The sequence below is a fragment of the Homalodisca vitripennis genome, chromosome 4, assembly GCF_021130785.1.
Source record: "Homalodisca vitripennis isolate AUS2020 chromosome 4, UT_GWSS_2.1, whole genome shotgun sequence".
Taxonomy (NCBI): Eukaryota; Metazoa; Arthropoda; class Insecta; order Hemiptera; family Cicadellidae; genus Homalodisca; species Homalodisca vitripennis.
In genome coordinates this window covers 157,473,030-157,500,558 of record NC_060210.1, presented here as the reverse complement: position 1 = coordinate 157,500,558, position 27,529 = coordinate 157,473,030, and the positions used below count along the sequence as shown (strand labels likewise).

General features: G+C 32.1%; 1 protein-coding gene across 2 annotated transcripts in view; it reads right to left on the bottom strand.

Annotated features, from left to right (window-relative positions):
• Window positions 1-760: 760 nt before the first annotated feature.
• The window catches only part of LOC124360396 (histone-lysine N-methyltransferase trithorax), a 73,579-nt gene continuing 46,810 nt past the window's right edge, over window positions 761-27,529 (bottom strand). For both annotated transcript variants that reach the window (XM_046813998.1, XM_046813999.1), the window contains exons 16-20: window positions 24,514-24,907; window positions 17,841-22,245; window positions 13,513-13,678; window positions 9,777-9,923; window positions 761-9,458 (exon numbers count right to left, since the gene is read on the bottom strand). In XM_046813998.1, coding sequence (XP_046669954.1) covers window positions 9,285-9,458; window positions 9,777-9,923; window positions 13,513-13,678; window positions 17,841-22,245; window positions 24,514-24,907 — 5,286 coding nt within the window. In that variant the 3' untranslated portion in view covers window positions 761-9,284. The remainder of the gene's footprint in view (window positions 9,459-9,776; window positions 9,924-13,512; window positions 13,679-17,840; window positions 22,246-24,513; window positions 24,908-27,529) is intronic.

The window sequence follows — 27,529 nt, the reverse complement described above, 5'->3', positions numbered from 1 at the left end:
ATCCTTTCAGTCACTTTTATAAAACTTATTTTTAAGATAGTTTGAAAAGGACCTTTTTATAAAATAAATCAGATTTCCCATTTACCTCAATACAAAGTTCTTAACAATTTTTCAAATTTTTTTTGCAAAGAGTTTCTATTTCACATGAAATAAATTCATCTATTTTTCAAAAGTAAAGTGAAAATTATACTTATGTTGAAAATAAAATAAAAAATTCACTCCTGAATAATATTCCAAGTCTCAAATTAAAAATAAATTCAAATGAAATTTAAATCTTTCCATTAGACTCAAATAATTATTTTCTTAATATAAAATTAAAATTCTTTACATTTATATCAAAATATTATAAATAATTTTGTCAACCTGCACAAACATAACCTTTAAAATAACTTTAACAACTAAAAACCTCCTAGCACAAACAGCACAGGATCAAACGACCATGTCCCATCATACAGAAGTACCCAAAACGTCTCTTGCTCCAACAAGGAAAATAATCAATCACCACTCAATCGTCATTGAGGGACAATCACATAATAGTAGTGACCACAAACCCTACTGGTACAGTCCGAGCCAAGCTGACATCCATGTCACCACAGCCTCCTCAACAGTTGCTGTGATAATGATGTCTATGCTGAATCAAAGTTAATATATCATTACGCGTGTCTCAATGAAAAATTGAGAAACCTCATACTAGTGCGTATTTAGATAATTCATATGTAACATTTTTAGAAGAAGAACAGGTGAGATGAATACACTTTGGTAATTGGATAAAAATGAAGCAAGTGTTGTATATTTTTTATTATTAGAGTACAATTGAAAATGGTTTCATTCAATCAACAAAGTAATTAAAAGATTAAACGATACAGTGAGTTATATTTTAAGGCACTGGTAATCAACTACAAAACATCTACTTTTTCAGTGCAACTGATAATTACATTGTGTAATAAGTTTGTTACATTAGAGTTTACATTTTAAGCTTATGTGTAGAAAGTAAAAACTATTTAAAAATCTGTTACAAATGCACAGCTAAATTATTAAAACATTGAGACTGCATTCATTTTCAAGGTACACAATGATCTTCAGAAATAAACTCCTAATGGAATGAAAAGACATATAAATTTAATCTACAAAAACATTTACTATCAAATACAAAAGACTAGATATCATGTAGTTACAACAATATTTTGTAAATAATGTGAAGTGAATTTTCCCGACAAGAAACGTAAATTTCCATTAACTGGATTAGTCAAATAAAATATTTTATCAACCCTTTGCAATCAGCATTACATCTATATGACTGTCCTCTCATATCGGTGGACCACAACGGTGCTCATGGATGTTCTCAGCGTCAGGTCAGTGATTTGTGACCACACCCTGTCCCTCATCTCGCCTAGTGGCTTTCGCTGTTTTGCTGTTCAGCTCCTCAGGCCACAATTGCGACCTCACTATATTATGGAGTTATAAAATTCAATCCTTATCCAGCTGTGGCTGCATAATACTACAATCGCTCAGCCAAATTAGTTGTTAAATTAATATTTCTCTATTTGCAGCACATACCATGGTAAACATAATTCAGAATTGTTTTTTTATTCGAGTATAGGTATCACTATAGCTATTACAATTTATTAAAAAACACAGTTCATATGGTGGAAATGAAGTTCAAAGTATGGTAACGAGTTTATATTCTGTTGATACTAGAGACATACTTAAGACTGATTGTACTTTCACTCTGCAAATAAAATTACTTTTAAAACAGATCAACCTACAACTTAAATTACATATTACTTGGTTGATTTAAAATCAAATAATAAATAACCAATCGATAAAGTTTCAACCATGAAGCTAATAAAATTTTCATTTAAATCTCAGTAATTTAAAGAGATAAATATCAAATACTTCCATTTAAATTCGAGACAAAGTGATGTATATGGTTACGCAGAACCGAGCCGGCCACTATGCGTGGTTCGACGAGCTGAGAGGACAACCACCTGACACTCCATCTCAGCTAAGCGAGTAAATAGTTCTGGTCACATTAGTGGCCTTCTGATTGCAAAGGGTTAACTAGTTTTTCATAAAGAAACAAATATGGCCTTGGTACTAAGACTTCCTTGCTTTACAAATATCATGTACTTGCAGATTCTGACGTTTAAATGGTTTTTTTTTAGTGTATACACTCAATACTTTTTTGCCAAGAAACAACTTTTTTAAGGCTGCTTTTTATAATCTAGGAATGGACTGATTTGAATTTTTGTAGTAGACTCATTTTATTTTATTATTTTCCATGATTCTGTGTTAGTAAACTCTATTAACTCGATTTCAGTAATGAGATCTTAGCTTTAAAGCGATATACTTATAGATGGACATAGTTTTGACAATATGGACAAAAACCCATGTTTTTCCCCTTGGTTTAGCACTATGTTCGAGGAACTTGGTTATTTTAATTCGAAAAAAGATAACAGGCTTAGTCTGATCACAACTGTAACTATACAGATCGCTGCATTACAAATAAGATCATATTATGAATTAAAATATCAATGAAGGGTATTCATGGGATGTTTTGTACACTTTGGTAACATTAGATACCAGGTACTCTATTACGAATTAGTCACACTACTGTAAAATGGTGAGAATGGAAATCTGCATAAACACACCAAGAAAAGTTCTGGACAATGTAACTAAAATTTAGAATCAATACAAAAAATGTTGGAATTGTTATCAATGTTTGAAAAAAATCCATCAGTACAACAAACAATGTTGCAATGATTAACTGTTTAATAGTTATAAAATAATAATGTGATTGTTATTTCTTGATGTGTGTGTAACTTGATTGTTGAGGTGAGGTGATGTCTCTAGTATGCACAAAAAAGCACTACTTGATGGACTTGTGAGGTAAGATGAACTTGAAGTTTGCAGATGAGAACTTACGGCACATATTATGATAGCATAATTAATTGGTTAATTACGGAAATAATGTTACATTTTGTAACATATAAGATGGCAAATGTACAAAATCCTATTATTCTTTCAAACCTTCCATCGTCAATAACAAACTTAACCAAAGGACGTAAAGAATATCAGACTTTTGAAAATCATGAAGATAAAATAAAAGGGATTGATAAATTTAAATACTTTTGCTGTAGAATAACAAAAAGGATGTATTAAGAAGTTAAAAAACAGAATGTAACCTTCAAGCTAATAATATATAAAACCTTAACGAAATACATGTTGAATATTTTAAGACAATACTGTCATATGACAGTAACTAATCCATAACATCTTTTTAGACAAAATGTTATGAATCCTTTGTTTTAAAATAATATAATTATTGATAATTATAGCAATGAAGAAATATTAAGTATAATTAATGACAATGAATAAGATTACAAAATAAAACAGACAAGGCAGATTACAAAAATATATCACCTTCTTCATCAGTGCTATTACTTTTGTAAAAAATGCTATCATTGCCCCATAGTATGCCATATAATTAGGCTTGGTTCCTTTTTTATGACAAATTGTACTTTTAAAGAATGCTTTTAATTTAATTAAAATTAATTACCTTTTAGTTAAGTAATAATCTTTGTAAGCTTACAAAAATGCTGCATACTGATCAGTCTAAAAACTATAATTAGAGATCATTCATATTCAAAGGTTTTATTACTTAATTAAGTTATATCTCATTGAATCAAAACACTAATATGACAGCGTTTATTTTTTACAACCTTTTTTTCTACTTGAAAAATAACATTCCAATTTCTATTATATTAACTTTATAGAATCAAGTGTAAATATGCGTTATTAGTACATTTCAATAAACACATCAACACAGAATTCACACAATGGAAAAATTAAATGGGGATATGAGATTTTGGGAATGATTTAATAGTTAGGAGGTCACAGAGGTTAGTTTCCGACCACACACCTGACTTAACATGGGACTAAAGTTCAAAATTCCTTTAGAGAACTCAATAAAACCCTCAAAGGTTTCTCTTCAGAAAATTGGATTTTAGCATCTCAATGCAAATGAATTGGTAAAAGTAAGATTATCTTTTAATACTGTTGGTTTAAAGTTTTTTCCCGTAGGAAACTCTACAATGAATATAAGTTATAGACCATTATTAATAACGTATATTGTACGTTAATATGTTTTATTTATAATCCATTTTAAAATTTTAACTGCATGTTAAAAGTGGAGCCTCAAATGTGCAGCTGGCAGCCAACTTGTGTTACTTCTTAATATTTTCAAATTAATGTATGATATAAGAATTTTTGTCTGAATATCAGCTCATGTATGTGCGCATTTCTTTTAGAATGATACAAATATTTTATACTGTCAATGGAACTAATAATGAAAATATCTGGTTCAACCAGTGATGTAGCCAAGTGTTAAAAAATAAATTCATGAATTGTTCATATCTATAAATTCAGCAGTAGAACAACATATCTGAAAAGTGCCTAAATAAATTATGACCAACAGTGAAGAGTCATGTAGATAACTAACAATTTTCAACTTGTATCGGTTCCAGGGTTAAAAGCATTTTTAAGAGAATTTGTTTCACAACTTTTGCAGAAACTACATTTTTCAAGGACACATTTTTTATAAGATGAATTTATTCATTTATATTCTTATTTGAATTGAATTCTATAAATTCATAATCACTAGTATATATAATTTTAGTACTTTTCAATTGAAATCAATATAGGTAATTGTATACCCTTTTGAAAAATATCAGAATTTGCGCAATTGTACAAAACTATATTCTTACTATTGATATCTTTTCTATAATATTTTGGTTCCTAAACAGGTCAATTATTTTGGTTTTAAATTGTGAAAAATAAAATATCTAAAACATGCAGCTTAACTGTTGAAATATGTTTATTCAGATTGGTCTACTCTAAAATATAGAACCAACACTTGTACTGTGAGACCATGCTGAATAACAGTCTTGGACAATAAGAACAGTATGGAGATGACTACAGTCAATGCGTTGAACAATTATTTAAAATCAATATCTTAATGAATTTAGATTTTGAGATAAATATTTACAAACATTTAAAATTACAGAGAATTAAAGGGCGACACACACAGACGCAGACAGACACATGTTTTGGGTCAGAGCATAACCTGCTCTGCTGCTTGTCTTCAGAAATTATGTGATGATGTCAAATGTTGTGAGGTGTGATATGGCTATATGAGTCAAGTGATGACTTGTAGTGTTTGTTATATTTAGTCTCTAATACTTCACATCCCATTAATAAAAAACAAAAACCAAATGGTGAATAATGGGTGAGGACGAGGAAAGGATTGACGGTTATTTTAGATTCTGTAAAGAAGAATTCCACAAAATGTTGAAGTTTGTTGAAGAAGACACAAGGGAAAACAGTGACTGGAGGGAGACAATATCTTTCAAGGAACAACTTGCCATATGTGCATGCGCAAGACAAAGGATTCTAAAAAATCACTCTCAGAGCGATGACCAAACATATAAGTTACATGCAGACAAAAGGATTTCTGTGTGTGTTGGCACATGTTTTAAAGCTGGGAAGCAATTTTTTTGTCCGCCTGTCTACTGCTGTATGTGCCAGCCTTTACAATATAAAAAGTATTTTACCAAATTTATTAAGCTAATAATATTGTAGTTACAATAAAAACATATCAACAAGATTTACATTAATAAAAATATTTCTAATTACACTTGATTCAGCTTTAAAATACAGTGTTTTTTTATATTTGTAATTTATACTCAATGCCAATGACGAAATGATAAAATCCCACTTAAACTCTAAATGCAGTTATTGCTTTTGAAAATAATTTCCTTGTCATTAAAGTCAATTTCTACTAGTTACTTACTCATTAAAAAGTGTTAATATTACCTATAATCAATGCCAAAAATAATATTTAAAATCACATTGTTCACTTTCATACAAAAATATCTTTATTTCAATAAAATTACAATTTTTAACACTTTTAGAAAATTTTTGTATTACAACACTTTTGTATGTACATTTAATTTTCACCTTATTTCAATAGAAACACAATAAAATGTATTAATACACATTAAATACATATAATAACTTTACAGTTTGCTCACTTTAGTGATACACAAATCTTAACAGAAGATTCAGTCTTTTTATGTACACATTTGAAGGCTACGATCAATACAAAGATTAATTAATAAAACAAGGCTTGAGGTAAAATGTTAAAAGTAATATGCACAATAGCCACATTTAATAGAATAATTATATTTATGAACAAAATAAACTAATTGAACTTGGAAATGTAGGCCCAAGCAAATTATATTTCAATATACACATAAAATTATATTATTATTAAACATGACACACAATACTTATGCTATAATTAAATACACCACTTCTAAAAACAGGATTCAAATATACAGACACTTTGTACATTTGAGGAAAACTATTACTTACAGTTTAAAATAAAATAATTACAGACTAATTAACTATTTACATGTGTACTAACAACTATATTTTAATGGTTTGTAAAAACTAATGTATATTGCTTTAACGTGCACAAAATAAACTAAACATAATTCTTGAAAAGAGTATACAAACAAGATAGAAACTGTAATAAATAGAATGTGCATTTAAAGAGTATATAAGAAAAGAAACCTATGTTTTAAAGTCAGCACCATTTAGAATAAACTGAAAACAAATAATAGATGTATTGTGTGAACAAAAGATTTGGATGAACTATTAATGAAAAATAGTATACACTTTTAGTGTAAACCTGATGTAAGAGAATTTTCAATGCATTGTAAAGAGTTCTCTTGTATAAGTACAATTCGTTTTAGTTATGTGTATCCAGTCCAATACTGTATGTGTTACTGTGAAATATGGAATTCAAAGCATTCTATGAACCAAAGTGTTTACAAAATGCTGGCACACTCATAATACTAGTTAGAAAAATATTTAAAGAGAAGTTTTTTATCCTTAGAGTACTATGGATAATAAGTCCTAGGACTGCACTGTGTCCACAATACTCATATTAGAGTACTTGTTTTGAGTTATTTTTATTGCCTCAGCATCCTTAAATGTTTACAACTGATTACAGGGTGACCACTCAAAATTCTACATCTTTTACAGGTTTCCTCGGTCAAAAGTTTCCGATTCTCTAGTCCATTTTAAAACCAAATATAAACAACTGTAATACATATTTTAAACCCCTAAACCAAGTGCAACAGGGCTTTTTGTTGCCAGCTCTATCTGTAGGAAATGCTCAGAAACTACAGTGGCTAAGTAAATGTTGACGCTAGCGATATATAAAAGAAATTCAGTGAAGGGTCATTGCTAACACCTATTTAAGCTTCTTAGTTTTATATCGCAGTGTATTTCAATGTAACCACATAACACCATCTACCTAATAATTTTCTTTCCTATGATGTTTGAAAAATATATGTATTCAATTCAAAAAAGTTAAAGAACAATCAATTATAAATACAGCGCTACCATGGAGGTGAATAAAGTCGTCTAGTATTGCAGGTCAGAGGTCTGCGGTGCACAAACGATTTTGGTACGAGACCACGATTTTGCCGGTACAAAGGCCAGTTTGACGTATAAGTAAAATAACTGTCTGTTTACCACTGAGCGCCTATGTCCAGTATTAAACCAGCTACACGCTGGTGTTGACAAATATTGACATAGACAATATGAACTTCAAGTAAAATATTATTTAAAAATCATGCTATTGTGCTATTTACTGAACTTTTAATTTGTGTAGTACCTATCAGTTGTAGTCCGTGAATAGATGCAGAAGACTCGTGACAATGTGTCAAAGTAAATATACAAAACACGAATTACTGTAAAACCAAAACCTTTAATTACCTTTAATTAATTAAACTACAGCATTTGTATATATACCTTTTTCATACAGGAAGTACAACAAAAATGTGAACCTATTCGAATCTAATGATATGAGCCACGTTAACAATTATTGGAATCAGTCCATACCTAATAAAAATTCCAGGGACATTACAAACTTTATGCAAAATCCACATACTTTTTCCAGGAGCCATAAATTCATGCATAGTCCACGTTTTCATCTTCGCTGACAGCCCTAGTTACCATTAAGCTAAAGTATTGTGACTCCTAACATATCACACTGCCAACCAATATATGAAGAATACATTAGAAAGTTGGAAATATGGAAGTTACTGAACTGTGGTTAATTCGCGATCTGTAAAACGATTAGAAAACTGCACTGAACAATAACTTTTACAGTTGCCCCAGGAATAAGAGCATAAGTAACATAATCAATTACTGACTCTTAAATATTTTGTGTTTGCTTACGATAATGCAAGAATAGAATCAACACAACTACAAATTAATTAAATACTGTGTGTAAATTCCCAAACTTTGTCTTAGTGCATAAAATACGTAGCTTATTCCCGGTTTACCAGTTAGGTGGCCACCCTGTGATTGTGTGTGCTAGATGCTAAGAATTAAGAAAATGCTTTTCATTTTTTAAAGTTACCAGTAATTGAAATTTTAAAATCAGAATCACACTCCTTTTTCCAATTTAATAATTTTGATTCATAGAATAAATCAACCTGTATACAAATATTATGTATTTGTACATAAGTTAATGTTTTCAAAAGCACCCTTACTAATAACAGTTAGCAAAATCTTTCATGACTATTTAATTATCTTAAGATATCAAAAAGTTCGGCTGAGTGGCATGAAGGACCGGATAATCATGGTGTTTAATATTTTTAGCTTCAATACATTCCACATTATTACTAATTGCCTCATATTTTGGCCTCATTTAATTTACATTAAGTTCGTTTAGAATGTATTCTAATTATAAACATTATAATTTTATAAGAATTATTTATCATAAATATTCTCAATAAAAATATATACTTTTTATATTAAAACATCTTTTTAGAGCTATTATAAACAATATATAACTAATAATATATTGCAAATATTAAAAAATACAAATATTTGATCTTAAACCCCAATAACTTTTTTTATTCTAATTTATCTTTGATTTCACAATCAAACCCAATTCAAATGCAAAATAAATAATTACACAATAAACAGTAGTAATCACAACCTATCATATTCTAAGCAGTAAAGTTTGAATATATATTTTAAATTATTAGACAATAATTTCTTTGATGAATAGATGGAAAGAGCTACTATAATTAGATCAAACGGTAATTCTCTTTCAAAAGAGAGTTTTATCACAGCTTTAACAATGTAATACTTAGGCCGCCTTGACCAAAAATGCTAAACATATTTGTCTGCATGGCGTCTTAATTAAGATACTTGCGACACTTGCGAGAAAGGCAATGGCAAGTTATCTTGTCATCTTCCAGAGGGAATTTGTAGTCATAAGTCAATTCTTCTCCTTGTGGAATCTTACGAAGTGCAAAGATTAAGATGTGTTTCTTTCCAAGTATATCAACTACCCGTGAGTAACAGTTTGGCTGAAAACAAAGTAAAATTTACGATTAGTTAAGTTTAATAATTTATATTATCAAGAGCAGTTAGTGGGTTTCTTTATTTCCACCTTGTTGTGGCTCTATGATAATGCTTGTTACGTCTTTTATGATAGATAATGTCCACTATGCCTCAATTATATTTTTCTTTCTCGGTTAATCTTTTCAAAATTATTTAATTTTGTAATTAAAAAGAACTCTGACATTTAATTCAAACCCCTGCGAAAATGATAAAGCTATCCTGTTCTTCTTATATGCAATAAATATCAAGCATTGAATGTTAAAAGCATAAATATAATTTCTTACCTCACAAGAATGATTTATAAATCTTGCAGCATTTCCATGCATGGTGGCATCCACAACAAAGTGATCATCTATACGGAACATGTAACAGCCGATACCTTTGGATGTGTAGTAGTTCTCTCGTTTGTCAGTCAAGCCTGCTCGTATCACCTGTAAAATATTTCAGTGTTATGCTTATTATAATAACATGGAAAGCAAACTCAATAACTAAATCTTTACCAATATAACATTCTGTAATCAGACGCAAAACCAGGAGATACGGGGGATTAATTGTCGTAAAGTTTTGGAATTTAATGTAAATGAAGAGTATAGATTTAAATCTCAGTACAGTGTATATAAAATACTCATATTTATAAACAATAGTTTAAAACTCAGATTGGAACATCCGGCTTATGCAAGCATACCTTTAAAGCGGTTGTTCTTACTTATGCGTTTACAAATTGCATTGAAAAAAGCATCGTTGGAATTGTAATAAAAAATTGAATTTGTATCTTGAAAATTTTGTACAAAAATATTATTATTATTTGACTAGCAACAATTTTGTTAATATTAACACAAATTATACAATTATTTTGTTTACATTTTTACTCTTTTTTATCAAAACTTATACCCAAAGTTTGGATTTGTAGCTTTAATAGTACTAGAGATTTTTTCTAAAGGATACCAAATGTTGGCTAAAAACACATTTCTTGACTTATGTTTATAAGACATTTTTATTTGAGATGATGAGCACTATCAGACACAGAAATTTGTTACACACAGTATATACAGAGTGTTCAGAAAAGGGTGTAACAAAATATTCTGTGGCTGACAGTACTTATCATTTTAAACAAAAAATTTCCTATAAACATAGGTTGAGAAATGTCTTGATTAGTCACTAGCCACCATTAACCCTTGGAGTGCCAAGGGCCGATTTAATCGGCCTAGCAACATTTCCACATAGTGCCAAGATGGTATTGACGAAAATTGCCAAGGGCCGACTAGATCGGCCTTTCCAATATTGGTCATCCTGTTGCTAAATATTGACGTATGATATCGTAAAACGTATCAAATTAAAGCCCAAGAAATGTACGACATAATTCACGTAGTGATAGTTTGTATATATAGTATACAATATTTTTATGTAGCTGATATCTAGAAGACTGTGGCGCGAACCGCCTGTTGTCACGCTGCAGTCGTTTTGTTTACGTTCAGTTGTTTTTGCTAGCTGTCTAGTGTGGCAGTGTTGACATTTTTGTTAATGTTTTAAAAGTTTCCTACTTTTATTATTTCAGTTCAATTTCATTATTGAATAAGGTATAGTTTGCCGAAATGAGTAAAAGGAACAGATCGCCCTTAAGCGAAAATAGGTCAGATTCCGTTATATGCCCCCAACGCTTAAACTTTATTCAATGAACCTAGAACGTTATAACACGATGTAGTTGAGTAACAGAACTACTAACACTATGCCCCCATCGCTAATTTTTCATTTACGGATGATTATAATGAATTATAATTGGTTACTAGCAATTGGTGCTGCGCGGCCTGCCGTAATCAGGATTCTCGAGAAAGATAAGATAACAGCGACAACAATACCGGTCGCAATACCTGGAAATGCTTGTTGTTTGATGGAATGTTCTGTTACTCAACTACATCGTTTTATAACGTTCTAAGTTCATTAAAAAAAGTTTAAGCGTTGGGGGCATATAACGGAATCTGACCCCGAAAATACATTAAAATACATTAATTCATTCTTATGATAAAAACACTCACTCAGTTATTTCATCTGAAGGATTTAGTATAATAGGCCTAATGAAATAAGCCCAAAGTAATTAATTTAAGTCTGTTCATTATAAATAAATAACAGTTGTATAATCTACCTTGATTTAATTTCTTAAAACTAGTAAAATATATTTTACATGAACAAGAGTAAACGTGCATGTTTGGCCAGGTTTTCAGCATTTTGCAGCAATATATTAAAAAATCCAAAACTCAGTTATATATAAATGTATTTTTATGAAACTTGGTACATGTATTCCAACTAACATGGGGAACATAAAATTGGCACATAAAACTCATAAAACAAAAATAAATAAATACTTTTTGTATCTTAACAAAAAAATGTGTTTTTTCGTTTTTGTATTTTTGTTTGCACATATTAAATATTTTTTTTAATTTTTGGTCAAAAAAAAAAATATATATATATATATATATATATATATACCAATTTGTAGCCTGTATCTTGCCCTAAATAATAAACCAAAGAGTGACCCATTATGTTAATCTTTAAGGAAGGTGTTAATTTTTTAGTAAAATACTGCAGTAACATAGAAATAGTGCTTGGCACTGAGGGGAATGGCCTGTCACAAATGATTAACACTGGCTGCATGACCTCCACCACTTCGCGTGGCACTCAAAGGGTTAAAAAAAAAATTATTATCTCTAAATTTAGTTAAGACAAAGAAACAAAATTTGGCACATAGGTTTGAATATATAAGAAAATGATTGTGTTATTTTCTTTAATATCACGTAATAGCGTCTGTTAAACATTTTTAAAGTCAAATAACAACAACAACATAAAAAACTATGTGTAGTTAGAAAACATTTACTGGAACTATTTGAAGAATTTTATTACAATTCCATCGGTCTTGTTTCAACGAAATCCGTCAATAACTAAGAGGGCAGCAAACATTTAATCTTTTGATAGGTATTAGCTGTTTTACATTGGTTATACAAATTTTATAAGATGCCAACTATTTTGAAATTTTATAACAATTCCGATGGTACCTTTTCCAACGAAATCTGTCAACGCACAAGAGAGCACGACCATTTTAAAGATACGCTTGCACAAGCCGGGAGTGCCAAACATGTTACAGTTGAGAGATATCAGTTGTTTGTTGCTGGTGGGTTGTGCAAGTGTATTTTTAAAGTGGTCGTGCTCGCTTATGCATTGATGGGTTTCATTAGAAGAAGCACCATTGGATTTGTTATATAAATTTTAAAACATTTGATTGATGTGAATTTTTTTATAAATAATACATATAGTTGATGCCTATCAAAAGATAAAATGTATGCTGCTCCCGGCTTGTGCATTGAGCATACCTTTGAAGTGGTTGAGCTAGCTTATTTACTGATGGATTTCGTTGAAACAAGTACCGTTGCAATCCTAAAAAAATTCTTAAAATAGTTAGTGTCCATTAAATGTTTTCTAACTATGCTGGATTTTTTATTATTTGACATTAACAATTTTCAACAGACGCCGTTTTGTTTATATTAAATTAAATAACAAAATTAATTTTTAATTTTCCAATTATACATTTAAATCTATGTGCCAAGTTAGGTTTCTTTAGCTTATCTAGATTTAGAGATAATTTGTTTAATACAAAAAATGAAAAACCTAAATGGCATCTAGTGGATAAATGAGACACTTCTCGACCTATGTTTATATGACATTTTTTGTTTAAAACTTTAAATACTATCAAACCACAGATGTTGTGACACCCTTTTATGAACACCCTGTATATATTGTAAAAAGAAGAGTTTAAGCATATAAAACAGTGCTGGGAAAGTTGTCTAGTTTGTGTATAAACAACATTAAGTTAAATAAAGGTTTTACTAACAACATAAATCAACTTGGATTGGTTGTATGAAAGTTTATATTTGATAAATACTCAAATGACCAAGCCAACATTCGTGTAAATATAATTAAGTTCACACAATATATGAAACTAAATAAATACTGAAAGTAAAACAGTCTTACCTCTCCTGCATACTCGATAACCATTTCTCCTGAGTCTATATCCCGTAGACAGAACAAACCCCGGCCATGTATATCAGAACGGAAAACACCAACAGCTTCCTTAGACGTCTCTTTAAGGTGTCGGAACCTCATAGCCATTGGCAAGTTGAGACTAGTAGCTCTGCGACTGTACAGAAAAGGGAAGTTTATTTTAATATAACCCATATATACAATACAATACAAAACAAACACAAACACACAAATTGTGTTATTGTTACCAGTGTGTCACTGTGGATAGGATTCAGTTTAAATTGATTTTATGATTTTTTTTATGCACCATTGTTTATTATATCTATTAATATTTTGACATAAACATTGTAAAATAGCACTTGTGCTTAAGATAGAAAAAAATAAACTTTGTGGATTTGTAATGAGTAGTTGGAATATTTAATTTTAAAATATGAGGGCCTCTATTTCAAGTTCTGATCTCACACTATGGCGGTTAGACATGTCCGAGGTCTGCAGTGTGCTGAGTAGTCGATTACGTATCTTCCCTACTACACTAGTCACTCCTGAGTTCAAGTAGTCAGTTTGCACTGAGCTCCAGTCACGTAAACTTGGGTGCCTCTATTGATTTTCCCAACAACAATGTAACTTAAGTTTTTTGCAAGCAGACGGGAATAGTGCGGCAGAAATCCATCAGTGTAAGTGCTGTGTTTACGGAGAAAACATCATAAGTGATGGTGTTGTGTGTGAATCACATCAAAGGTTTAAAGATGGTCAAATGTCAAAATTAAGGCATGTTAAAATTGAACCCATTTGATGATTTTTGTGGATGTTAGTTAACATCCAAAGACAAACCACTTATTGTGAATCTACAGTTTTTTTCTAAGCACTTTATTAATTTGTCTAACAAGGTCGTGTGTCGCTTAATTGTAGTTAAATTTGCGCCTTTGAACTCCTTCATCGTGCATGTTAGTTCGGTAAGGTTTAAACTTTCTACACCATCACTCATGATGTTTTCTCCATAAACACAGTACATTCTCAGATAGATTCCTGCTGCACTATTCCCTTCTGCTCGCAGGAAACAAACAACACTCTTTAATTCATATTTGGCGGAAGAACCAACAGAGGCGGCTATGTTCATGTTACTGCAGATCAGCACAAACTACCTACTTGAACTCAGTTGTAACAAATGTTGTAGTGGGGAAGATGTATGATCGACTACTGCACACCATCAATCTGCCATGTGTCTAGCCATCATAGCCTGATATCGGAGGTAAAAAATATGAAAAAAACAGCCCTTGTACCAAGAATTAAATATGAAATTTAATTCTAGCCACAAGTGGTGTGGTGTACTCCTACATTTGTATATAATCAACCCTTTGAAATACTAAGAATTAAAATATTAGATGAACGAAAAATGTTAAGTGTGTACCAAAGGACGTTTTTTAACACACACATTTTTTAATAAGAGTATAAGTTACCTCAAATACTTTAAAACTGAAATTTATTTCATTTGTGTTAGTAATTGACTAACCTATCACCCCTTAATTATTATCATTGACTTAAGGAATTCTCTGTATATGTACGTGCGCATGTGTGTGTGTATGAACGCACACACACATTAACTACATGAAAAAATTATTAAAAATGTATTAATCTAAATCTACAGGATTCTAATACTTTATTACAATGTATTTAGTGTAATAAGAATATCCCAATCACAATGCTAATTTACTTTCAGAAAGCTTTGAGACTAACCAAATTCAGTTCCACATTCTCATTGAAAAAACTATATTAGAAGGAATGCAGAGGATACTCATTTCCGTGTTAAATATTACTAAAGTGACTATTTACGACTGCATTAATTTTATTGGTTATTGAATCTTTTGTAAAGAAAATTCCTTTGCCTTCTGGTTGAATGGGAAGTGACACGATATTGGAGGTATTGTCAATGTACATCTGGTATTGACACAGTGAAGTTTATTCTACCTTTCCATTAATAGGTTTACAACTGAAGATTCAAAATGGCTACTGCAATCAACTTTCCTGCCAAAATATGTAAAGTCCACTTGATATATAAGGTCCAAAGCTCTTCCGATTTTGAGAAGCGTAGTAAGGGGATCTGTGAGGAGCCCTGTTCTTGTTATCTTATTTATAAATGACATTCCCACTTATTTGGATGAATATGCAATGACCATCATGTATGCATAAAATACAGCTCTAATTCTCAGTGACAGCACAATTAATACTCTGGAAGTTTCAAGTAACATTACAAAAGAGATGGCTGTTCAGTACTGCCACAGCAACAATCTCGTAGATGAGGCCAAATCTAAGCTGCTTGTCATGGGATGCAAAGAAAGAAAAGGTGGGATTGCTACCACTAGAAACTGTGGATGAAGCCAAGTACCTGGGTGTTACAATTGACAAAGACCTCCCAAGGACCACACATGCTGACAACCTATGTAAGAAGTTAGCCACAGGACTCGTATGTTTTCAAAAAAATCTAGGCGATAACTGAAAAAATACAGCAAAAACTGCTTACTACACTGTTTTTGACTCTCATCTTAGCTGTTGTCTTTCAGTATGGAGCAGTTCAAGCGTAGCAAATATACAGAGACCACTTGTTCTTCAGAAGAAGTGTATCTGAGTTCTGACAGGTTTACAGCCCAGAGATACTTGTCGAAGAACCTTTATTGAACTCAATATCTTCACTGTAGTGTCTCTATATATTACAAACGATAATGTACGTACATTGTAACAAACTGACAAGGGGAGAGACCTGCGCATATATATATATAAAACACATGCCAGGCTGCAAACTTCAATTTACCAGCACACAAAATGGCACTGACGAGGTAGTTGGTGAAGCACCCGATTTACACCATTGTATTCTCAAACTGGAGAACCCAATAGAATTTGGAGGCTTGAACACCTTGCTGAATTTAACCTGTACTTTTCTTGACTCAATTTCATTTTGACGCTATTGTAATTCTCAAATAATTTACAAATAAAGATATTGTCAATGTGTTAATTTTATTTCTATAAGCAAAAAATTTCAACTCGTCCAGATTTATTGTAAATTGTGTTCTTTTTTACATGTAGAAAATATTACTAATGATTTTATTCACTACATATTAAAAAGCTTATAGCCAGATAAGAGTGTTTAAATTTAAATGGTAGTAATGTAAATATTAGCTGAAGGGTTGCAATTTTTCAAATAAATGTACAATAGAGCATCAACAATTCAAATGTAAAAAATCCAAACTTTCAATCCGGATTTGAGTCCAGCAAAAATTGCGCACTAAGTAAATACAGTACTGTTTTAGTTAAGTTTAAACTCGCCAAGCATAATGGATGAGTTGCACATGAATTGTATACTGGGTAGTGACAGGAGGGGGTAGAGTTAGTGATGGCAGAAATATGCAATTTAAATGGGGTAGAAATCAACAGTACTATGCCAGGATTTCAATAATGTGAACACAACAATACTTTATGATTCAGTGATTGGTTGGCTGTTGACGACAACGGTTGTAATACAAGATTTTGAGCAATCAATAGTTGCCATGGTGACAGAAGATATGCAGTTCTGTTTTAACATAAAATATGCTTCTATAAAATGTCTTGTTTTTATCTTAACAATCTGTATACATTATGTAATTCTTTACTCTTACCAATTATAAAAATAAATATGATATGAATTTTTATTTTCAATCATTTCCCCAATGATGTAGTTAAATTAGAGAATTCCGTTTTGTCTGTTTCTTTAGGTGTAGTATTATTTCATTAAAAGGTAATCCAGAAACAGTATAGAATCAGATGAAGATGAGAAAGAAAGTGAAATTCAAGCTGCAGTGCCACACATTCTAAAGCAGACATATTAATGTTACAGCTTGAAAAACAAAGTGAGAGGGAACCAACCACATTCTCAAATGAATGATAAATTAAACTGCAATTAAATGCAGTTAAAAAAAATCAATAAGACAAGCTCTCCATAAATAAATTCAATTCAATTATTAATTGTAATACAGTGCCAAAGAATGCTATTTTTTCCATGATAAAACATGTTAAGATTAGACTGTAATCTCTTTTATGTCTTCATTTTGAAAAGCCAGATGATCCAATAAACCAAGTGGAATCTTAATTTAATCCAAATTAACCTAGATTATACACACTCTTTTGTATTAAAGTAAGAAAAAGTAATATCTCTTTTTTGAAAAACAACTTACTTTACGAATGAGAGTACTTTATTATGGTTATCTAAAAGATTATAATATACGATGCAAATGATTAAAATCTACTAAACTACATAAAACTAGTTTTATAACAACAAATATTCAACTTACCTGATACCATTAACGATTTCAGTGTCAGAGTTGACAACTAATTTGGGTGGACGTCTGTGAATAGATGCCAACCAACTGAACATATCGTATTTTCTCCTTGTATTTGAGTAGGGCTCGGATCTAGCACAGCCAGTAGAATTTTCCTGTTGTTGTTCTCTATTGCTATACAGTTTAGATTTATGATAGACTGGTTTGTAATTTCTACATTTCCCAACTCCTGGTAACTGTTCTATCACATATTTTACACTGTTGTTGTCAAGTCCCAGCATCTTAAGATTTGAATCAAAGGGATTATGAGGTAATGGAGGTAGACGTTTTGCTGCTCTAGCTGTCTGCACTGCATCGAATATTTGTTGCCACGCCTCAGCCAGATCCTGTGAACTTATTGAAATCCCGTCCTGGGAACTTATTTCATACACTAATTTTGGATTTGATAAGTTCCTTGAACTGCCTTTTTGTTTTTTTAAACCAACTGATTTCAAAGACTGTAGGTTTTTAGCACTCACAGCCTTATTTTCCTTGAATGGAGATTTTCTGTCATCTAACTTTTTAGAGTTTCCTAACTTTACACCACTGTTACTCTTAATTATATTGTCACTAGAGGAAAATTCTGTTCTTTTGATAGGTATTTCAACCAGTTCATTTTTGAACTGAGAATCGTTTTTATGTGGAATTTGAGACTCACTTTTAGTTTCATTACAATGGCTTACTTTTGGATTTGATAATGTTACACAGAAATTGGACTTTTTAATACTGGCATTCGACTTAACTTTTTTAATAACTGGTTTGTCCACTGAATGTATTTGATTTTTATTTTCTGTAATTTTAACATTTTGAGGATTGTCAACAATGTTTTCAATCTTATTACTTTGGAGTAGCAAATGTTTGCCCATATGTATCGAATTGTTTAAAGTTGATGAGTTAAGTTGTTTCTGTACTTCTTGCCTTTCCCATCCTGAGTGACTCGTCTGTTCAGGAGAGTAACTGATATCTGTGTTACTACTAGTCAAGAATTGTTCTTGAGTAACAGTTCCTTGCATCAATACTGGGTTTATATTATTAGTCGCTGATGGTAATGAAGACATTGGTCCTGTTTTATGAATACTGTGCATCTTCTCCACTGTTACTTCTTGAACAATGGGTTTTTGAATAATAATTGCTTCTTGTGACGAGTTCAATAGCTTTACACAATCCACATTACTCTGGTCATGAACTAATTGTCTTGTAACTTGCTGATAAGTAGTTCTTTCTTTGACTTTATAAGTTTCCTGATAGTTATATGCCCACGGCTGAGGGGTATGAGAAGAGTATATAGTTTGAGGCAGAGATTCAGGTACAGGATTTGATTGTGCGTTAACTACAACATAGCTCTGAGGAAGGTCTATAACCGGCTTAGCAGTTTGAAAAACCTGCGTGGTAGTGGCGGAGTAACTGCTCCCAGTCAACATTCCTGAAACAAATTGACTGGAAGACATTACAGTATTGCTAACTACTGTTTCCATTCCCATATACATAGGCTGATTCACACTGGTGATGAATACATTAGTTGGTTGCTGATTCAATACTTCCACTGGTGCAGGAGTATTCACCACCAACTGTTCAACCCCATTGGGTTGTATTAATGTACCCAGTACAGTTGGCATTACCGGTTGAATGCTGATTGGAGGCTGCAGCTGAATTGTTAAAGGAATTTGTGGTTTATCCTGTACATCTATTGTAGTAATATACTGGTATTGAAAATTATTTGATGTCTGGTGAGGTAAATTTTCTATGTATGACGGTAAAACATTATGTGATGGCATTTGTTGAATGATGACTGCTGGGTTGGTAGACGATGCCTGGTACTCCAATAGTGATTCAGGTTGCGATGGTTTTAATTCTGATAGATTGCTTTGTAAGATATTTGTTTTCTTTTTTCTGGAGTAAGTCTTCATAGGACGAACTTTAACAGGAGATTTTTCCCCATCAGAATTAGATATATGGAACATTACAGAATCATCACAATCAAACATTGCTCTTATAGTTTTTGGTTTCGAAGAATAATTTTGTTTTTGTGATATATTTGTATTTATAGATCTTTCTTGGCATAAGTTCAAATTGCAATTCAAGCTTTTGGAATAGTCATTTGCAGAAAACTGATTTTGTAAACTATGTTCCTTACTATCGGTACATATTCCATTCTTGGCAACCACATTAGTTGGAGGAGATACATTATTTGAACTAACAAACTGACTCAAGACTTTATGACATTCCAGAGTTTCTACATTTGTTGTGATGCAGTTGACAACAGGTTTATCTTCACTCTCGTTTTCTTGTAACAATTTTGAATGAGATACATCGGGGACATTAACTTCTGTATCATTAACGTTCATCTCCACGTTACAGTTTTTTTCTTCTTCACTTGAATCACTTTCACTGCATGAAAAAATATAATCTGCACTACAAGTCTGTAAATGTCTGTCAAAACTCTGAGCAGTGCGGTACGTTCTATGACACTGTGCACACTTCACTGGATTCTCCTCTAAGATGTCACTTTCTTTACCATTAGAGAAATCAGAAGCTCCATCCACTTGTTGTAATTTCCATTTTATTTTATCTATTTTTTCAGGACTTTTTTCTGAACTGCTGAAATCTGAATTGACGTGTACATCCAATAGTAAAAAATGCGGCTTTTGGTCAATTTTGGGCTTGAAAATATTTTGATTATTTAAGGAATGAAATTTATTTGGTGTAATGGTTATATAGGACTCTTCACTTAGGGAGGAACTTGAGTCATTGCTTTCACTACTACAATCCACTGTACCATCTATTTGCAAAATTTTTAATGTATTCCATTTATTGTTTTGTTTAGCTTCTGTGTAATTACATATTTTTTCAGATAGTTCAGTTTTACTTTTATTTCGTTTTCTTAAAGAAAGGCTACTCTGAGATTGAGGTTTTCTTTGAATTTGACTACTTTTTGATTGCAGCTTCAAAGATAAATTTTTCTTTGGATAAGGTTTGCTGGAATCGTTACAAGCAAGTTTCGGTTCTTTATCAGACTTTAGATCAGAAGCTGTAGAGTCAAAACTCAATAACTTAGGAAATATATCCTGCACTGATATGCCGTCCAATAAATCATGAGGCAAGTCTTCAAAGATTGCTTCTTCTAATTCTGGTGAGAGAAAATCAGTAGAAGCTTGAGGATCTTCTTCATCTCTGGAACAAATTGCATCCAAAATACACTCTACTACTTCCTTGATTTCATTCATATTGACTTGCTTGGGGTAGCTTTCTTTGTCCTGTTGTTTTTCTGACATTGGTACAGACTCGGATAACGAGTGATCAATCGTAAAATTATCATCATCTGATAAAACTTCTGATATTGTATACACTACTTTTGTTTTTATGCTATACTGAATTAGTCTCCAGGGTTCGACAGATGACCAAAACATACGTGTACATTGGAAATTACAAGGTACAATTGAACATTCTTGATCTGATAGTTCTGGCACAAATTCTCCAATACTATTAATGGTTAGAGATCCAATCATTATATGTACATTATGCTTTGCAATATACTTCTTTTTCTTTCTTTCTAGCTCCACATAAACAGGTCTTGATACAAGAAAATCAGACCCTGTTTCCAAGACTCTTGAAGTTTTTATATCATTTTTGTGATTTGCACAAAACAAAGATTTATCTTCTAAAAATATACATTCACCTTCCCTTGCACATCTGAAGTGGTATGCTTCTGGACAGCTCCTATTGCAACAGCCAACACTTGCTCCTTTTTTATTGCATTTAGAACATCTTATATGTCTACTTCTTGAAATGGCACTCTGTACGTTTTGAAGAGAACCATCAATCTCTTCAAATACTTCATTAGACCATAAAGCACAATTTGTATGAACCCATTCATTTTGACCACAGTATAACAATCTTCCTTCCTCTATTGGGCTTCCCTCACCAGCAGCTTTACAAAGAATACAAATTCTATTGTCCACAGTGTTATTTACATTATAGTAATAATTACAATCCCTATTCAGCTTTCCTTCTAAAGTTACCAACACATCACTTACTTCTCCAATATCAGGTTTTTCTTCTATAACGGGTTTTAATGTTTTGGTATCATGAATGTGATTGATTCTTTTCGATGAATCGACTATTTCTGAACATTTTGGATTGAACCATGGAAAAGTATCTTCCAATGTCTGGTAGTAAAGTTTCAGAAGTTCTGTGCATTGAACACTACTGATCATTTCCTCCATTTCTTTATTGAACTGATCCAAAGAAAGGTATTCATTTAAATTTATTTTCTTTTTTATAGTCAAAAGTGTTAAGGGAGCTTTGGTCCATCTATCTAAACCCATACAAAAACACTGGTCATTTGAAGATTTCAATTCATCATCGGTACTGCCAATACCTGAAACAAACAATTGTATTTTAAGTTGGTTTGTCTCTATAATTTATTAAACGTCACAATTTCCAAAAATAATTTATTTTTGTTTAAGAATTTTAAAATTCAGTAATAAAAAAATCATTACACGTATATTATTATTTTCTACCATCTACTTTTAAATAATAGAAATGGTAGCTTCCTGAACATACTCCATTTACGTAAACATGTATGGATATATATTTGTATTAATTATAATACCAGTATTTGAGAAAATGAAACATCATTGTTCAGGATTAGAAAACATTAGTTATAAACTAAATGATATTCAGAATATTTTATATAGAACTACCCTAGGTAAAAAAAGATTAAAAGAATCGATTTAAAAACACAAAAAAGATAAAATTAGTGTTTGTCTGTTTGCCGCTGAGCAGCTGACATCCGCACATGGAACCAGCAGATAAACTGGCATAAAAAATATAAACTTCAAGTTAAATATTATTTATAATCATGCTATTTTAGTATCATACATTTCTAAATAGTTTACAAAAACTATAAAAGAACTATAAAAATACATTTTAGCAAATGGTAATTTGAATGCTGCTGATCAGTTGTCCGACACAACAGTCCTTTGAAGAGACAGCTCTTGTTAAGTCCAGTGAAAATATTGTGACTCCGAATATATCCCACTGCCGGCCAATATAGGGATGTGTCAAAAAGTTACTACTACGGACATTACCAAAGTGCAGTTAATGTGCAATCTGTAGAATAAGTAGACACCAGTAACGAACAGTACCTTCTATAGTTACCTCCAAAATACAAGCATAATTAAAATAATCAATAACAGACTCTTACATATTTTGTATTTGCCTTAAGAAACGCAAGAATAAAATCATTCCATGGTGTTAATACAATTAAAAAGTAAATAAATACACAAAAGGCAGTGGTTCAAGTAACAACGTGTTCATTAGATTGTAGTCATAGACTACAAAAACAACGCAATTTAAGGCTCCTCAACCACATTGGACTATTTGATTTGAACAGTTTGTTTTGTCCAACTAATTGTCACGTGCGGGGAACTTGTTCAGACAAATAATTGATGAGTGAACTGATGGGATTTCCACCAGTTGTCGTTCGCCATTGCCGCCCTGCCAACTAAAACGGACGTGAGAGAAGGATTTGGCTGGCCGGCCGTGTTTGTGTTCAGAGTGTTTGTATTACAGGAATAGAAATTCCTAAACATAATTGTTTATTTTACTATTTTAAGTTTACTTTCTCATAATTTAATTATGTTTTAGCTTCTGATATTATGTTATATACAATGATTTGAGGGAACTTTCAGTATTTAAGAAATGTCATAATTATTGTGATTTAAATACAAATTTTTAATAGTTAGATTGTTTAGATTACTTTGATCAGCAATACTGTCAGTAACTTTATGAGTGAATTATAAATGTTTATTTCTCTTATGGTATTGTAAATTGAGATAATTATTATTTATAGCAGATGGAAAGCATTGAAGCAGAGATGTGTTTAAAATTCATATGTAAATATTATTAAGCCATATATGTTGTAGCATATCTCGTAATTTCAAACATAATTATTAAAGCTTGTTTATACTATGACAAACAATATTGTTCTGATGTGACATCAACCAGGAAATAAATAATGTAGACAAGAACCTGTCACAATGGAATGCCTTGAACTGTCTCATGGTACAAGTTTCGAGCTTGGAACATTCAGGTAGGAAAAATTCCAACTCCAGAATGGCCTTGCATACCTCTTCACTACAAAGATAACGGTGTTTCTCAACTGAGAAACAAAAGCACACTTTACATTTTATCAATTAGGGAGACAAATAAACAAGAACAACAATAGAAAACAAAGAGCTGTTCCAAGATCCTGGCATAAAGTCAACACAAGTTATATTGTACAAGAAATGCCATCACTTTTTGTATATTCTACAAATACTAAATATGAAACATGTATTGGTTAAATTAAAGAAATATACAAAGTAATAAAACAGTGGACGATATACCGAACACTTAGTTCTTTTTACGTGTATGAGTGTTTGTGATAGATCGCCACTGGTCCTCAAAGTGTTTAAACATGAAATAATATTATACATACTATGGCTACAGTTATTATACTTAGGCTAGCTTATTGTCTTATTTGATACTACGTAGATGATCTCTCTCATATAACATATCCAGCTAACATATTGTGGCTAGAAAACCTTTAAATTATATTCCAACTACAACTTAGTATTCAACACAATAACACTAGAAAACATACCTGAGTCACTTTGTGAAGTAGCATGGGGAGAGAATTGTGAAGGTTTTTCATCCGTGTTTTGGTAACTAATTGTGTCACTATCAAGTTTTAATTGTAAATCATCGTTTTTCATTAGGACAGAACACTCACGTACATTATATTTCGTTCTTAAATCAGATAGCACTGACAATTTTGCTACAGTTTCATTTTTCGAATCACAGACATTTTCACTAGAAATATTTTCTTTCAGGTTACTTGGTGAATTTTTAAGGCACTCTTCTTCGACAATTACAGTTTCATCTTTTTGATACTCATTTTGCACTCGCATATCTAACGACTCTGCATCTGATTGTTCAGAAAGATCTACAGGGAATCTCACAGTTCCTGGTCTCAAATCACTTGAGCATAAACACACCTGCAATAAAAACAAAATTGCTACAATAAACTGTCAAAATAATATGGTAGACATGAAATTAAATATGAAATAATATAACTCTAGACAACTCTAAATCAAATAACTGTTATGTAGCAGATAACTCAGCCAAGGCTAAATAAATTCCAAGTGTCAAATGTTGTTAGGAAAAAAAAATATTGTCCAGGCTTGTAAATTGTAAAAGAAAAGGTCTTAACATGAAAAACTCAAAAAGTTTAAAGGTTTTAGGTTTAGCAAAGGAAACAGATTAAAGAATAAAGGTGAAACATTTTGGCTAGAAAGTTAACTTGGCTAAAAAATATATAAATTAATGACAAGTCTGTGAAAGATCAAAAACATACCTAAGCATACGAAAATTGAATCAAAATGTTGTTAAATGAGTTGGAAAAAGTAAAAATTGTTAAAGCAAACCAAAATTAACCGAATTAGGCTTAGGCAATCACTGGTGGCTGTAGTACAATAAGCATCCACATCAGCTGCAGAAATAACTTAGTTTAGACTTGCTCATTAGCCAAAAAAAAATCTAATTCATATTAGAGCAAAGTACAAACATTTCAGATAACATACTTTTAGAATTTAGAAAAAGTCTACCTTTAAAAAAACTTAACCTGTGACTTAAGTCTCATCATGTGCAACATCTTCCACCGGCTGTGCCTAAGTCTTCCATACTCATCTTGCTGCTACCACTTGCGATGATGGTATATTGGCTAATCGTTAAGATTATCACTGAATTTGGAAGAACTACTGAATCCTAAAATAAAACTGTGAGGTACATAGACCATTTCTGGAAGGCAAGGACTTAATGCAACACTGCCAGAACCTATAGAGAGCAGGGCAACCAGCTTTGAAGAACGATTCAAAACTCTCCGCCCACAGAATAGGAGGTGTGATAAAAAAGTTACGGGACTTTTTATATACTATGGGAATGCAATGTCTCACAGCGATGCGGTTGGCAGCATTGTATTCCCTGACTCAACAGTAACACAGCTGTGTTTGCAGATCAATCATAACATCACTGAAAGTAACATTAGCACAGTTTGAGATTAGTTTTATAGAGTTTGGCTATATTTTTGTTTAATGAAAATGAATGTGAAAGAAGAGCAACGTGTTTGTGTGAAACTGAACAAAACGTTTTCTGAAACCTTTTTGATGTTACAAGAGGCTTTTGGTGAAGAATGTCTAAGCCGATTATGCTGCCATCAGTGGTTCAAGAGGTTTAAAGATGGCCGAACATCCACGGACGACGATGCTCGTTCCGGACGCCCTTCAACGTCAATCAATGATGACAATGTTGCTAAAGTGAACGCTCTTGTACGATCAGACCGTCGACTAACAATCCGTGAAATGGCAGAAGAGTGTAACATTTCATTTGGGTCATGTCAGGCAATTTTAACTGAAAAACTTCAAATGCGTCGTGTTGCAGCAAAGTTTGTGCCAAAACTGTTGATTGAAGACCAAAAACAACACCGAATTCATGTTTCTGAGGAACTTCTTCAAAAGGCAAATGACGACGAAAGCTTCTTGGATCATGTCATTACGGGAGACGAGACATGGGTTTTTGGTTACGATGTGGAACCAAAAGCCCAATCATCACAATGGACATCAAAAGGCTCTCCAAGACCCAAGAAAGCACGTCAAGTCAAATCAAATGTGAAGGTCATGCTTACGGTTTTCTTTGACTGTAAAGGTGTCATCTACTATGAATTCCTTCCACAAGGTCAAACAATTAATCGTTTTGTTTATCTTGAAACCCTCAGAAAATTGCGTAATGCTGTGAGAAGAAAGAGACCTGAGCTGTGGCAAAGTGGTGATTGGGCCCTTAACCATGTCAATGCTCCTGTTCACTCTGCATTAGTTATCCGTGACTTTTGTGTAAAAAACGCTATGACTGTCATTCCTCAGCCCCCATACTCACCTGACCTGGCTCCAGCAGACTTTTTTCTCTTCTCGAAGCTCAAGAGATCCCTGAAAGGAAGAAGATTTCAAACAGTTGACGAAATTAAAGAAAAAACGACGGAGCTGCTAAACACCTTTCCAAAAGAAGAGTTTTCGGGGGCCTTTGATCAGTGGAAACACCGGTGGGAAAAGTGTGTAGCTTCCCAAGGGGAGTACTTTGAAGGAGACAAACTCGAATAACCTGTATGTTGTATGAATAAATGTATAAAAATTCAGTCCTGGAACTTTTTGATCACACCTCGTATCTTCAAAACGTTGTAACTGTGAGCTGGTTACAAGAGAAGAGAGTAACTAAACGTCTAGCTGAATAATCTTTGAAATCAACGAGTAAAGACAAGAGACCACAACAGCTGCAACTAGCAACGAGGTTAGCCTAGTCAATGCAGACAACAGCACCAGCTGCAACCAAGAGAGACTCGGCACAGCTATTGGCCCAACAATCGGCCAACAAAATAAAAGTGGCAAAAATGCACACATGAATCACCACAATCTTTTCAAAGAATACTGACTCTGCATCTGATTGTTTAGAAAGGTCTACAAGGAAACTCACAGTTTAATGTATTTAATCAAATTTGTGAACTTCAATCTGTCTGTCATCATTTATCGTTCTACAGCTAAACAACTACAGATAATGAAAACAAACTTTTC